General features: G+C 41.8%; 1 protein-coding gene, 1 long non-coding RNA gene and 1 pseudogene across 2 annotated transcripts; 2 read left to right on the forward strand and 1 right to left on the reverse strand.

Annotated features, from left to right (window-relative positions):
* The first annotated feature begins 409 nt into the window (after positions 1-409).
* On the forward strand, positions 410-5,998 carry LOC121764560. Its single transcript, XM_042160565.1, has 4 exons — positions 410-502; positions 1,032-1,208; positions 3,568-4,785; positions 5,818-5,998. The coding sequence occupies exons 1-3, from the start codon at positions 488-490 to the stop codon at positions 3,883-3,885; spliced, it is 510 nt and encodes a 169-aa protein (XP_042016499.1). The 5' UTR covers positions 410-487; the 3' UTR covers positions 3,886-4,785; positions 5,818-5,998.
* A 103-nt stretch (positions 5,999-6,101) lies between these two features.
* LOC121764559 lies at positions 6,102-8,337 on the reverse strand (annotated as a pseudogene).
* An 803-nt stretch (positions 8,338-9,140) lies between these two features.
* Positions 9,141-11,443, forward strand: LOC121763721. Its single transcript, XR_006042469.1, has 2 exons — positions 9,141-9,448; positions 11,038-11,443. It is a non-coding gene; the product is annotated as an uncharacterized LOC121763721 (long non-coding RNA).
* Positions 11,444-16,182: the final 4,739 nt, after the last annotated feature.

A 16,182-nucleotide genomic window follows, 5' to 3' on the forward strand; every position in this document is an offset into this window, starting at 1 on the left:
TTTTTGAGTGATGGAGGGAGTATAATACTCCCTCCGTCCCGCACTACTTGCACTTATTTCCTTTCTGGGCGTCCTAAGTTATTTACACTCTTTTCATTTTTAGTAACAATTTATACCTACAGCCGTAATTGTTGACTTTGTCTATCACTTCTTCCTTAATCTCCGTGCCCAAAAGAAAATATGCGAGTAGTGCGGGACGGAGGGAGTATAACCGCACGTGCCAGTTCCACCTGGCAAGTGACAAGGGCAGCCACCGCCACGTCGGACGAGCGCACCAGTAGGGCCCACTCGACTGCTTCGCGCCCATAGAGCCGAAAACTGAAACCACTATCAAGCGGATCCCTGAGGGGTAAACTGGAGATTTCACATTCATCGGAGTATTCAGTTCCTAACAGACAGCTCTACTGAGGAAACGGGTTATTTCGGACCGAAAAACCTCAGAAAAAACGAATTATTTTTTTCTCAATCTTTTTAGGAATCGAAGAGAATGGACGACAAAGAGGTAATCTTTTCCGCCGATTCTGTGTCTAACGCCGCCGTCTCCGCGGCGGCGCTACTACTTTTTTTTTTTCAAATAGCCGCACCAACTACCGAATTGATTCCCTTAACCGTTTTTTACTCCTGCATTTGTTTGTTCATTGCTGTGAAGTTCGATCCTTTTGTGTTTGCTTATTTTCTTTATCTTCATGCTTTTTCTTTTGGCGATTTCGGTGTGTTTTTCGTTTAATTTTGAATGTTCATCTACTTTCTAGTTATTTTAGGAAATGCAGTTTTGATTTCACGTTTGAACTTTGAAAAAGTTATTCTTGAATTTTCACTAGAAGTGATTCAGCTTGTCTTGTGTCTTTTTTCATTTACTTGGATTTAATTCAATAGCTCTAATCTAAAATTTCAAAATGGAGTTAAGTTTTGATGAATTTCCGTAGGTATCTAGGAATGGTTTAGTGTACCTTTGAGGTGTATATGTTGAAACTATCATCTTTTTTTCTTTTGGATTAAGTTGTCTTCTTTGGTTGGTAACTTGTGTGCAGAAAGTGATAGGATTGCAGAAGGCGTATGCTGATATAATATTAAACATATCGAAGGAGGCAGCAGCTCAGGTTATGTCGTCCGAGAAGAGGGCCGTGCAGTATCAGCACGAGCTGAAGGTGGCGAAAGAGGAGGCGTTGCGGATGCTGTTGCACCTCAAGAAAATGATGGATGCTAGGGTGAACTATTTGATCTGATTTTTTAATATTTAGTGGATTTTCTATGCTATTCATGTGTTTTGAAAATCTGTACATCGGTTAAAAAGAAATTTATATTTGTTTAGAGTGTAATTGATGTGTTTCTTGAGTGATTTCCTGATTAGAGATGCTTCATGATACGATCATCCTCTACATATTATTAGGGAATATTCATAGGATATTATTCTATTTAGTTAATTGTGATTCACCATATCTTTCCCATATTTGTTTAGATATTTGTTTCTTGTTCATTAAGTTAGGGTAGTAGTATTCTAGTATTATAAATAGCAGAGCTTGTTATCATTCAATCAATCAATGAATTACATATTTTCCCTAAACTTGTCTTGAGCAACAAGAATATTATCGTTCCATATTTGCTGCCCAACGGAGAACGTCCGTGGAACCGCAAATCGTGGCCTTTCCTTCGAGCACGTCGAAGGTTCGATCACCTTATCTCTCCGAGAAGTTAGCCATCCGGCCTCGTTACGGAGGACGTCCGTAACAACTGGTGCTTTCATCGCGAGCAGGTACATGGGAGCCGCCTTATTGGCTACATGATTTCACGGCCAACGATGGAGACCAACATTGCCGCGCAAGACAACCATGGCGAGAACCACCGTCGCTCCTGTTCTCGGATGGACAAGATCCTCCACAAATTCCTAACAGGAGGTATCGGGGGCGCTTTCATGACCAACCCCAACCTCGAATCATTGATAACAATTGGGATCAAGGGGGCTGGCACGATCGTGGAAACAACCGTCAAAGCCAGAGTTCTGAACACTATCCGTGGCGACACCAGCAGCCTCAAAACGGCCACGCCGAGCAGCTCCATCAGCCCTCGTGTTGGGACCCACCCGACTATCGCCGCCAGGGGACCTTCCACGCAGGATATCAGCAATGGCAGCCGACTTACCACCCGCCGGAAGTGCTGTACACGCAGCCTACATACCAGCCACCACGGTGCAACCGATCGTTGGATAACCGCACAGAACCGTTGCCTACTGTCGCCCCGCCACGATCTGGCTCCACGCACCGGCCTCAACAGTCCAGCAAGTTTATTGATTCAGGGAAGCAACATGGTCTTCCCAATATTTCCAGTCTCAAGGTTCGTTCGCCTTGCCCGGCCCAACCAGCTGCCGTAAGTGATTACAACGAGAAATTGCGTATTTATAGATTGGAGCAAGCCGCCCTTCTCGTCCGGTTGAATTGCGTATTTGAGGATAATATTGATGACGAAAATCTAGTTGAAGATGTTTCCAACAACCCCGCTCACAACGGGGGCGCTAATCTTGATGTTCCAAACGACGAGTCCCTGGAAAAGGTCGTGAACGTCAAAACCGACAATATGCCTCGGCAAGTGCTCGTCGGGGTATATGATGAGAAGATTGGTGATTTTATTGTTCCACCACATCAGGAATTGGAGATGACAGATGTCGTTGATTGGAGGAAATTTACATTTGACGTGGTGTTTGATGATGTCAAAAGTGGTGATCTTCTTAATCGCACACAATGGGAGTTAGAGATAAAGGAGGAGGTAGGAAACGGATCCGCATTTGCTCAACTCCAGCGACCAGGCACATTTGATCCGGGAGGAGATAAATCACCAATGCTTCTTCTTTTAACTCTCTTTGTTGCTTCGTGGTTTCCACCTTGAGGACAAGGTGAATTTCAACCGTGGGGGAGTTGATACGATCATCCTCTACATATTATTAGGGAATATTCATAGGATATTATTCTATTTAGTTAATTGTGATTCACCATATCTTTCCCATATATGTTTAGATATTTGTTTCTTGTTCATTAAGTTAGGGTAGTAGTATTCTAGTATTATAAATAGCAGAGCTTGTTATCATTCAATCAATCAATGAATTACATATTTTCCCTAAACTTGTCTTGAGCAACAAGAATATTATCGTTCCATATTTGCTGCCCAACGGAGAACGTCCGTGGAACCGCAAATCGTGGCCTTTCCTTCGAGCACGTCGAAGGTTCGATCACCTTATCTCTCCGAGAAGTTAGCCATCCGGCCTCGTTACGGAGGACGTCCGTAACACTTCATCACCCATATCTTTTTGTGGATTGATTTTTGATGTTTACCTGTTCTTTATCCTTAACTTAATTTTCGTGTAAGCTTCAGAAGATCATTGCTTGTGCTTCTTAAAATTTCCTTCTTTTTCTTTCTTGATTCTTTGTTACCTCAGTGGCTCAAATATTTCAAGGGTGTTTGGTGCTATGCCATCTAGTGTGTTCTCATTTTGCTATCAAGTGAAGCCTAACCTCTAATTACATCTAGTGTGCTCTTATTTCTATCATTCTACTCATATTTCAACCACTTTTTCAGAATAGTGAGGCAGAATCTGCTTCGCTGAATGAGCAGAAGAAGATTGAAGAACTAGAAGCTCAGCTTCAGGAAGCTGAAGATATTGTCAGAGATCTTAGGGGTGAATTGGGAGCGGTACAGGTTGAGGTGGAAAGGTTAAAGAAAAGCAATTTGCAGAATGTAAATGAACCTGAGAATGATAGTTTACGGGAGGTGCCTACTGCAATTTACTCATATGAATCTAGTAAACTTCATCATCCAAACTCTCTAGATGAATCTGCTGTAGCTTCTGAAATCACAATGTTGAGCCCAACACAGAAAAATGTATGTTCTAAGTGATTTTGTAGCCAGAAAGATTGCATGCGTAGTTCACATATTAGAAGTCAGGATTTGCTAGGATTAAGAGACAACTGCAAAGAGCCTGGGCTATATAGAAATGGCTGTACGCAGAGAATCCATGCGTGTGAGAGGAATCTTTTGGGCAAGAAATTGTGTCCTGGGAAAACTGATAGCCCAAAGGACAAAAACAGCAGCGAAGAGCGGGAAAAAGATGGATACACCAGCAAAGCAGCATCAATTGGGGCTAGAACTCAGAGTGAACTTGAGAACAAATTTTTGGCCGATGTTAAGCTAAGTACTTTCCAACCTTTTCGTCGGAAAAGAAAGAGAGCTACTAGGCAAAGAGAAAGTGTAACATGTTTGACTAAGAAGCTGAGTGATCCTCCCCAGAAAGCTGATCGATTGCCAGAACTTTCATCAAGACATATTCTTCATTCAGTCAAAGGCGATGCTAACTCTAGTGAGAGTCCTCCAACAGTTGCTCCAATGCTTTCCTCAAGTGAAGTTGAAAAGGATTGGATTGACCAAGGATGTGAAATAATGAAGGAAAAGATGGGGTTGTTAGGGGAGGAAACTGGATTTGCGGAAAGCTTGTTGCCTTCTGTTGGTAAAGGGATTGTTGAAAATGATGATATTCCATCAAACAGTTTGAACTGGACTTCATCTGACAGAACTACAGGTCTCCCTAGCCAACCCGTAAGGGAACGAATCATCAAATACACATTTCAAAGGAAGCGCAAGAGAGGAGCTCCGAGTGGATCTGAAATGGCAGTGTCACCTGAGACGGAAAAGAGAAACGAAGATAATAAAAGTACTCTTAAAAACCAGCAGCCTTCCAAGGATAGCTTGTTGTCAGAGTCATCCCGAGACAGTAGGCGATTGGCGCAAGTTGCTCGTCAGGTTAGAGAATAAAAACCTCTTACTACCTATGAACATTGCTAGTTTCCTGTTTGTGCATCCACTTGGCTCTGGGGATATAGAGTTTGCTATGATGTATTCAGCTCCTTTGTGTTTTGTCTACCCTAGTTCTCTTCTTTTTCTGATATGTGCTATTTCGTTACTTTGATAAATCTAATCCCTATTTTTTTGCACTTAATTACCGTATACATATGGAAGTTTCCATAGCTAGATCTCTTTAATATAGTGGAGCATTCTGTTTTTGAAATATTTCATGTACAATAATGCTAGTTCTGATTACAATGGAAATGTACAGTATCAAAATTAGTCACTGATAATTTCACATGTTGTGTTTGCCATATTGGTTGGTGTGAAATTTCATATTGTCTGTTATGCTCTGATAACATCTTAATAGAAAAGCGCTTAATGGAAGTAAAACAGAGATCTTTAGTCATTATGTTCACTAAGTTAATCTCAACCTGTCTTTTGGTTATAATGAGTGGGACATGGAGCAGTATTTGGTGAGGTATCTCAGAAAATATTCCAGTAAGAATTTTACTTATTTAGATTTGAGAATTTAAATTTCTGTGTCACCCAGTCTTTTCCAAGAATCAATTTTCTTCATGAAGCCTTATCACTTCAAGCTATTACTCAAAGCTTCAAGCACTGGCCCTTGAGTTTCAGGTTGAGATGAAATATGTGTAGCAAACAATGACGGCTGAAATAGTTAAAGACTTTGCACTCTAGCCTGAGAAAGTAAAGATAGTAAATTTCAAGAAATGAGCAAGTAGCCTTGTCCCTTATAAGTAAGTTGAAAAATGAAATATAAAGGTAAATACAATGCAGCCATCTGTGAGTTTATAAGTTTTTAGGAGTAATGCAAGGTTCATATGACTAGTTATATCAGAATGTTTCTTTTATCAGACACTAAACATCTTCTAAATGTATAATGCCATGTCACCCTATGCTTTCTTTCTTTGCTTGTTGCGGTCGATCAATCTTGCCAATGCTTATTACTTGTATTCTATTTGGCAGCTTCTATCCTTGTCTGAGAAGAAGTGGTGGCACTGACGAAGTGTTTCATGATATCGGTGTGTATAATACTATTATCCAACACCATGGAAGAGAGATGATGACAAGAACTTGTAATCATACAGTAAGCTATATCTGGTTTCCCAAGAATTTCTAGTTGCATATTTCCAAAGCTATTCTAAAACAGTGTTTCCATTTGCAGTGTGCATTCAATAGTGTTTTTGGCATTTAAATTTATTTTGAGTTACCAAATTATAATTTCAAGAGGTGTATGTTAGTCATCATCCTAAATCAACACAGTTATTATCACTACATATGAAAACGAATTACATTTTGCATCCACTCTACAACTTTTCCGGCCATCTGCTGCCGGAGCAACCTGCTGCCGGAGCAACCGTCGTCAGTCTAACCCTAATCTCTTCTCTCAACAAATTGATGATAAGGAGACAAACAGAGCTCAGAACTCCCAGCCACCGCTATATTAAGGTTGTCAACTTTTCAGACATGTATAGTTGGGAACAAAGAATGATGTCTGAAGATTCTCCTCAATCAAGCATGACCCTTCACCGAAACTTGTTGAAGAGGGATTTCAGCCAGTGGGTTCATCACTATGACCCCACGGCCACCACGGAGGGGATGCCTCCGGTTCTGCAACAGAAACCCTCCGCAACCATCTTCATTCTTGCCAAGAACGCTGCCAGTGGCCCCAACCGATGGTGGGGTTCCACAAGAGGTGGGCAACTGGGAAGAAGCTTGAGCCCGAGCTTGCGTCTTTCTCCGCATTGTCAAGTTGAGGAAATCTGCACCTGGCAACGAACAGCAAGAAGATGTATTTGTCGACATCTTTCCAGTGGAGACGGCTAGATCAAACGAGATCTCATCCAGTGCAAGCTCTATACCGTGCACACGCGCCTCCAGTGAATGAATACCTCTCTGTGAACTCTCAGTAAATCTCTGTATTACACAAGAAAAAACAAATCTCAGTACATCACTAGCTATAGATAATGTTGTACATTCAGCAAGAGAAATATGAGCACCTGAAGAATTTCCAACAAATTTGACTGCTGATTTTCAATATGAACAAACTGCTTCCTGATCAGAGACAGGTCTTCACAATCTCTCTGATTCCTACACACATCTCCGGTTTCATTACTAACTACAACCCTATGATTCTGCTTCTCGTAGCTCTCTTCGAACAGAGCCCGTCTGATTTCCTGGTTCTCAAACCGTCCCCCCTCCTCTCCACCCTGCTTATCTCCAGAAACCGACGCGACGGAAGAGCTAGTAGGAGCAGCAGCAGCAACGTCTTAGGCGAAAAATCGTTTCTATCAAGAATTGGGACAAACTAGCAGAAAATATCAACATCTAGAAGAAATCAAATCATACCTTTAGGTGAAACCTCCTCCGTTAGATCAGGAATCTCCTTCCAAGCTTCCACCATCTGATTCATCGTCTCCCTCGCAGCCTTCACCTGATCAAATTCACACACACATTAAACTAAAGGCATGATCAAAAATTTCAAATTTTTATTATCTAAATCGGAGAAAACCCAAACCTTGTCGAATCGCTTAGCTTCAAAAGTCTTTAAGCAAGAAGCTTTATATTCAGAGAGAACATCTCTCTCCACCGCTGCCATCTTCGTCAGCAACTCCGCCACGGCCTTCCTGGCCGCCCAATCCTCGCTGCTCAAGAACTCCACCAAACTTCCGATCAGATTCCTCATCGCATTCCTCCCTCCGCCGCCGCTGAGCACTCCCTCAACCTCCACAAGGCTCCCCACGAGCGCCAAGATCGCGCCTTTCGCCTTGAAGCTCTCGCATTTCGCGAGCTTCTCAAGGCGCGGCAGCAGCTTGCGGAGGCTCCCCACGTCGGGGCTGCCGGAGCCCTCAATCACCGCGGCGAGGCACAATGCGGCGCCGTTTTGGGCGTTTCCCTCCTGCTCCGCGAAGAGGGCATCGACGAATGGCTTCGCGACAGAGCTGAATGCGAGGTGGGAAGCTAAGGAGAGGGAGGAGGCGACTCAGGCGGCGCGGACGGAGGAGTCCGGGTCGCGGAGGCGGCGGGCGACGGCGGAGAGGATTTTGGAGAGGTGAGGGGAGAGGGCGCCGCCGTGGTGGGCGGCGAGGACGGAAAACAGGCGGAGGCAGTGGAGGCGGACGGGGGACTTGTCGGAGGCGTCGGTGGCGGAGATGGAGGAGATGAAGGATGGGAGGGATTCGGCGAGGAGGCTGCGGGCGATGGACTCGAGCTCGGCGGCGACGGTGGCGTGGGTGTCTCGGTCGGAGAGCTTGTCGAGGCACGTCAGCACGCGGTGCTTCAGGTCGCGAGCCTGCTTGCTGGAGGTCGACATTGTAGTTAATGCGGTGGCGCCGGCAGCATCCCGGTGCTCGGATTTGGAGGGGAGTTCGTTTTTTCTGGTTTGTGGTGGAGTGTTTATTTATATAGTAGGGATAGGATTAGGAAGGAGTGTTTAAACGACGTCGTAGGATTGGATAGAGTGATGGTACGTTGTCGTATTAGGTTGGTCTCCCCGCCAATGCCATGTGCTTTTCGCTCGCTTTCTGAAGTTAGTTGATGAGTATTTATGGAGGGGATTAGTTTAAGGTGATAATTGGGGGATTAAGAAATGGAAAATGAGGTGGACATTCTTGTGTGGGGGTGTTTTCTTGTTTAATAAACTTTCATTATTTACACAAACGGGCACTCCTCTCATAATCTCGGCTTTAGGGGTGAGCAAAAAAACTGAAAACTAAATATCCGAACCGAACCAAACCAAACTGAAAATTTGAAATTCGGTTCGGTTTTTTTGGTTTTTCGGTTCGGTTCGATTTTAAAATTTTGAAAATTTCAGTTTTTCAGTTCGGTTCGGTTTGGTTAAAAAAAACCGAAAAATTGAATTTATTTTAATATTTATTATATTATATATATATATATATATGGAGATGATCAAAATAAGTATGTGTTTAAATCCAGAAATGCAGACCAAATTTTGGCCCTAGGATTAGATGATCTAATGGTCAATAATTAACCAAAAACACGGAATGTCATAATTAAGCAATTTTAGGTCATATTATAATATTTGAGTTTAATGTCATGCTAAGATCGTTTTAGGTCATGCTTTGTTAGCATGACCTAAAAATTACCTAATTATGACCTAAAAGTGACCTAATTATGATATTGTTCTGCGTTTCTGTATTTAAATCTAGTTTTGCATAGATCAAAACCCTATATATATATATATATATATATATATATATATATATATATATATATATATATATATATATATATATATATATATTACTTAAAACCTAACCCTAATTCTTTTCTTCACTTCCGCCTCTTTTATCCAAAATTCAAATCCTCCACCTCCAAAGTCCATCCGTCGCCATCTCTTCTCCACCGTCGCCTGCGCTTGCGCCTCCGCCCTCTAGCCATGCTCCGGAGTTCAGCCTGACGCTGGCGCCCCTCCACCAAACTCCTCTCTACTCCAGCGGTGCTCCAAAGTCCAGCCCGATGCTGACGTCGACGTCGACGGCTCTCCATGCCGGCGCCCTCCACCCGACGACTCGTCGCCCTCCAGCCATCCAGCAGTCCCTCCTCCCTCAGGCCTCAGCCATCCACGCCGAAGAAGGTAAAATCTCCTACTCATATTCACATATTTGATTCCTATTTAATTTGTGTATTATATCCAAAGTTGAGTGTAAGTTTTTATACTGTGAAATTAGGTGTTTAATTTTGTAATGCAGTGAAATTGATTGTTTAATGTTTTGATACTGTGTAATTTCATATGTTGAATTGAGTGTTAAAATTTCATACTCTATAATCGATTGTTGTAATATATGCTTTGTGATATGGTGAAATTAAGTGTTAATTTTTAATAATTGAGTGAAACGGATTGGGAGATACCGTTGATGTTATAATTTTCTCCAATTTACAATGTAATGTTATATAATTTTCTAAATCTTTTGTTGGAATCGTGTTTGGTCAAACGACTTTGACTAATAATAAATGTTACAAGACATTTAATTTTGTGAAATTAAATGCAATAGCGTCGATCTACGTTCCGAGTAGATGACCGTAGCATATTCATTTTCTCAAATCCGATTCTCGGTGAGTGAGAAATAATATATTAAAGTTGGTCACAATAAAGCTAGAAATGAGCTATGAGAAAAACTAAGGGATTAATTAACTAAGTGTTAATTATCCCACATCGGGGATGATAAACTTCTTTGATGAAGTATTTAATAATATGAATTATTATGTGTAATAATTATCGCCGCGAGCCGCGCACCGTGACCCGTGCACCGGGCGCCGTGTGCCTTGGGTGGTCTTTGGACTGTTCTTTGGAGCTGGTCGTTGAGCGTGGTTCAAGCCCCGCTTGTTCTTTTTAGTCCACCTCAAACTCCACGCTATCCCCGTTGGACCCCGAAGCATAACGGGAGACAAAAGGTCCCCGCTGGACCCCGACGCATAACGGGAGACAAAAGGTCCCTGATGGTTCATGGCGTATCCCGTCGTGTAGTGTGCTAGATGCATCATGTCTCTTCAGCTCCCAATGGCTAGTACACCAGTCAGTAACCCCCGGCGGTTACGGTCAATGACCTTGATGACATATATTATGTCTGTTGACTCCAGCAACCCCTGCGGGTGGACTTGGCCTATAAATAGGCATGCATCAATTGCATTCTACACACAACAAACACATGCATTCATTTTTTTAAAAATTTTAACTCTTATATGAAGGAGGAAATTACAAATAAACTCCTATACTATAGAAAGAAGGAAATTATAACAGATGTCAAGAGGGCTCGAACTCGGCACCTCACACATTAATGTCTAAGCTCCTTGCCGCTAGGACAAAGGCTCTGGACACAAACGCAAGCATTCTTGCATACACGCTCTCTCCCTCTGCATAATCTTCCCGTCGAAGCTCTGCCCCCGCCTTACTCCCGTTCGCCGGAACTCTGCTGCTAGCGGTGCTGCTACTTCAGAGACGAAGCCGTTTTATCTTTGGGGACGACACGCCAATCCGAGAGCACTACCGGGGCGTATCTCGTCTTGCGAAAAGAGGACTCCTCGACTCGGCTTACCGCTTTCCACAAGTTTTTCCGTGTAATTTCTTTTCAATTGTTTCCGTGTAATTTCCTCTTTGTTTTTACCGTGTAATTTTCGTCCGGCAAGTTTGTATCTCAAAACATTTCTCAACATCTTTTTTTGTAGATATTGAATAATGAAAGTGAAACGATTGGAGATAGCATTTTAATTGAAGTTACTTCTCGGGTGGATGACAAATGAGATGAAAAAAAGAGAAAAACTATGGACAAAAGATTTGGCCAAAGTTCTTCTATTGACACTTGAAACTTTGATCAAGAAAAGATTGAGAAGGCTTTGCTTTTATGATGATTGTTGATGAGTTGCCTTTTGAGTTTGTTGAAGGAAAGGGTTTTCAACACTTTGTTTCTAAGTTATGTCCTCGTTTTAAGATTCCATCTAGAAAGGAACTTGACAAGATAGAGCATAGTATTTGAAGCTTTGGAAGATGAAGAGTAAACACTTATTAGATAGTATTAAATTTTATTTTGGTTGACATTGATGTTGTGGCTTAAATATTTATATTTTGTTGGTTGATGGATGTTAGTCATATTAGGGTTTTATGGGTTTTTTTCAGTTTTTCGGTATTTTCATATAATTTCGGTTTTTCAGTTTTTTGGTTTTTTATTGAAATTTCAAATAATTTCGGTTTTTCGGTTTAATTCGGTTTTTTTAGTTCAGTTTTTGGTTTTTCGGTTCGGTTTTGATTTTCAAGGAAATTTGGTTTTTCGGGTTCAGTTAGGTTTGGGCAAAAAACCGAACCGAAACCCGAATGCACACCCCTACTCGGCTTCCACAATTTACATTCACACTTCTTAAAATCTAGATCAAATTAAAACATTGAATAAATATCGAGTACGTGGGAGTACTAATACAGCCATACCACATTCACATTGGACTTATTTTGTCAAGTTCTCACAGTCTCACAGTTATAGGTTTAGTTAGTTATAGTAGAAATTATATTTTGGATGTCACAAGGTGGGTAATGTTGATCGTGTTTTATCATGTATAATAGTAGTAAATTTTTTTCTTTTCAATCTCATGATTTAAGTTGACTTCCGCAATAAACTATCCTATTTGAAATCAATAAACTATATATAGGCTATAGCCTATTAGAGGATTAAGTAATTAACATTTATATATCAAAGATTCTTAGTGTTTTTAGTTTTTACTGATAAGACTCTCCATTTATCTAAAGTGGTCCTGAAAATATTAAATTGAGAAGGTAACAAGATATATTACGTTGTCCTAATTTTAGGAATTAAATGTGGAAATTTAGAAATTATTAGTAGGGCAGTTAAAAACCGTTAATTGAGCATAATAAATTTCCTATAAAGTAGGAGGGTATAGGCATTAACACAACACAGTTTAATAGCAATCATGATCGATCAAATTATTTTCATAGGTTATATAGGAGTATAGTATTAATCACAGTCATGTGGTTCAACCCCAGCGAACCCTCTTTTTATTTAAAAACCTAAAACTTGAGTGAAGAAGTTAGCTGTTGGGTCCCGGTGGTGCACACCCGAACTCCACATTAGTATGATATTGTCCGCTTTGGGCAAAGCCCTCACGGTTTTGCTCTTGGGGTATTCCCCAAAAGGCCTCATACTAATGGAGTTGGGATAGCCCATTTATATGCTTGCAACTCTTGTTCATTCTCCGATGTGGGATATGGTTTGCTTCACCACAATCCTCCCCTCAAACCAAGACCACCAGACCACGACCACATGTCTGTGCCCCATGTTACAGGTCACCAGGTCACCACAGGTCTTGGTCGAGCTCACGCAGAGACATCGGAGAACTTGCAAGCGCAACCCACCGAACCCCGAGCCACACAGGCCCAGCCCCTGAACCAGGGCTCTGATACCACTGTTGGGTATCGGTGCTACACACCCGAACTCCACATTAGTATGATATTGTCCGCTTTGGGCAAAGCCCTCACGGTTTTGCTCTTGGGGTATTCCCCAAAAGGCCTCATACTAATGGAGTTGGGATAGCCCATTTATATGCTTGCAACTCTTGTTCATTCTCCGATGTGGGATATGGTTTGCTTCACCACAATCCTCCCCTCAAACCAAGACCACCAGACCAAGACCACATGCCTGTGCCCCATGTTACAGGTCACCAGGTCACCACAGGTCTTGGTCGAGCTCACGCAGAGACATCGGAGAACTTGCAAGCGCAACCCACTGAACTCCGAGCCACACAGGCCCAGCCCCTGAACCAGGGCTCTGATACCACTGTAGGGATCAGACTTAGATTGGATTCACTATTTACCAAGACCTCTTTGATCTTCATTAGGGAGCTCAGTCAAACTCCAACCATGCGACTGATATTACAATCAAAGTAACAAATAATCTTGAATACAGAATAGACCTATCTATTACACAAGATTACAGTTCACTCCAAACTCCAGCTTCTTCAACCCTGCACACTTGACAAACGAATTAGTACTACAAAGATCAGATCCTTTCAGATCTGAAGCCGTTACACGTATGAACACAAGATGCAATGAAAGAAAACACAAAAGAAAAACTGCTTTGGCTCAGAGATGAACCAGGGTTTAAGGTCATTATAAGCAGGGATGTTGTCTTTAATGAGACTGAATTCCCTTGCCTGAGACTGACCTCTGACTCATCTCTACCACCTGAGGACAGTGAACCTCTTATGGTGGAAGAGTCCTCAATCCCACTCACTGATGTGGAGAATCAAGATAATACTCCAAGTGAGGTGGAGCAGCCTTTCTGGCAGACTTATCCAGCTCTTACATCTGATGACACACCCAATGAAGAAGATTTGATTGTTGATGTCCCCCATAATGTGAATGACACTGATGTGCATGCTAGTCCTATTAGGCAAACTTCTCCTGTTCAGAATACTACACATAGTCCCTCTAGTGTGCAAGATGCTACTGCTGTAACTGACTTGAGTGATTATGTGCTTGCTAGGGATAGGACTAGGAGACAAAATGTGCCAAAACCTAACAGATTTGTTGGTTTAATTGCTCTTATTAACCTTGCTTTTAATGTACATGAATCTGATGGGGATGAACCCCGGTCTTATAAGCAGGCCACCAAGTCTAAGTTTTGGAATCAGTGGCATAAAGCCATGTTAGAAGAGATGCATTCTCTCAAAGTAAACTCTACCTGGATTTTGGTCCTTTTGCCCCCTGGTGCCACTGTGGTTGATTGCAGATGGTTATACAAGTTAAAAACTGAGGTGGAGGGCCTTAGGTACAAGGCTAGACTAGTTGCAAAAGGGTTTACTCAACAAGAGGGGGTAGACTACACTGAAATTTTTGCTCCTGTGGTTAAATTTACTACTGTCAGATTAATGCTTGCCTTATGTGCTCACTTTAATTGGGAATTGAAGCAAATGGATGTCAAAACTGCTTTCTTGCATGGTGATTTAGATAAGCCTATCTACATGAAGCAGCCTGAAGGTTTTGTTGATCCTAAGTTTCCCAATCATGTTTGCTTGCTAAAAAAGGCCTTGTATGGGCTGAAACAGTCACCAAGGCAGTGGAACATCAAGTTTAATAGTTGCATGCACAACTTAGGTTTTGTAAGAAGTACTTTTGATGCATGCTTGTATGTTAAGAACCTTGAAACTCCTGTGCCTGTTTTCTTACTATTATATGTTGATGACATGCTCATTATGGGTCCCTGTTTGAAGACCATCAAGTCTGTACAGTCTGCTCTAAGTGAAAATTTTGATATGAAGGATCTTGGTGATGCTCAAAAAATCTTAGGGATAAATATTTTCAGAGATAGAAAGAGTTTTACCCTTGTGTTGCATCAAGAACCTTATGTGAACAAAGTACTTAGAAAATTTAACATGATTGATGCAAAATCTACTTCAGTTCCCTTGGCTGCCCATTTTGTGTTGAGTAAAGATCAATGCCCTCAAACTAAGTCTGATATAGATGCTATGAAGAAGGTCCCTTATGCAAATGCTATTGGTTCTGTGATGTATTTGATAGTAAGCACTAGGCCTGATATTGCCTATGCAGTTTCATGCCTTAGTAGATATATGTCAAATCCTGGATCTGTGCATTGGGAGGCCTTGAAATGGCTCCTTAGATATCTTAAGCATACTGCTAAGTATGGGTTGTGTTACTCTAAATGTGATGAAGGTGTTAACTTAACTGGTTTTGTGGACTCTAACTATGCTAATGACAGGGATAAGAGGAAGTCAACTACCTCCTATGTGTTTACTGTCTGCAGGTCTTGTGTTAGTTGGAAGTCCCAATTACAGCATATAGTGGCCTTATCCACTACTGAGTCAGAATATATTGCTATTACAGAGGCAATGAAAGAGGCAATCTGGTTGAAGGGAGTACTCTTTGAACTCAAGTTTGTGAAGTTATCTCCTACTGTGTTTTCTGATTCTCAGTATGCAATTCAGTTATGCAAGAACCCTGTTTTCCATGACAGAACAAAACACATTGATGTTAGGTTTCATTACATTAGGGACATTGTAGAAAAAGGTGAAGTGTTTCTTCAAAAGGTGCACACTGACAAAAATCCTGCTGATATGGGCACCAAAAGCTTACCTGTTGAAAAACTTATTTTCTGCATAAGGTTTTTGCATTTTGATTTAGGTTAGTTTGCATGTCCCGGGGAAAAAGTCCTCAGTCATCTTACTTGCCTTGGTACAACTGGTATATGACTTGAGGCAGGAAGTCCTCCTAGACTAATGGGTCTATCCCTCTGGTGTCTGGAGGCAGTGTGGTGGTTCTCCTGAGTGCCAGTGAACTATTTTTGTTCTTTAAGGCTAAGGGGGAATTACCTTGCAGGCTGTGATGATTGTTTCACTTTAGCTTATAGCACAAGTTGGTTTCTCAGAATGAAGTCCAAGGTGGAGTATGTTGAATAAATTGGTGGACCTTCATTTGGGCTGGTTTTTTCCTTGGCCCAGACAATGCTGTGTTGGGCTTGGCCCAAAACTAATTCTCACTCTCCAGATGCAGCCACGTGTTCTCTCACTCGGATCAAGGCTTTCAGCCGTTGGATTGTGGTGTGTGCTTGTTATGTGAGAGGTGAGTCCATTCACTTCTATTCATTCTTTGATATTCACTCTCTCTCCTTCTCGAAGCTCTCCGAAAACTCTCTCTGTCTCTCTCTCTCTTCTGCTCTCTTCTCCGACGGTTCTCCGGCGGTTTCTGTGAGTTCTCTCTCGGTTGAAAGGGCTGTAGACCTTGCTACAGTAGCAGTAAGGGCAACTACTTCGGTTGCCGGTGTTGGTTGAGAACTAGGGTTTCTGTCTTTG

Source organism: Salvia splendens, chromosome 14 (assembly GCF_004379255.2).
Source record: "Salvia splendens isolate huo1 chromosome 14, SspV2, whole genome shotgun sequence".
In the NCBI taxonomy this organism is placed as follows: domain Eukaryota; kingdom Viridiplantae; phylum Streptophyta; class Magnoliopsida; order Lamiales; family Lamiaceae; genus Salvia; species Salvia splendens.

Coding starts and splice junctions, on each gene's coding strand:
- LOC121764560 (XM_042160565.1), top strand. Junction 1,209..3,567: donor AGAAAATGATGGATGCTAGG/GTGAACTATTTG, acceptor CCACTTTTTCAG/AATAGTGAGGCAGAATCTGC.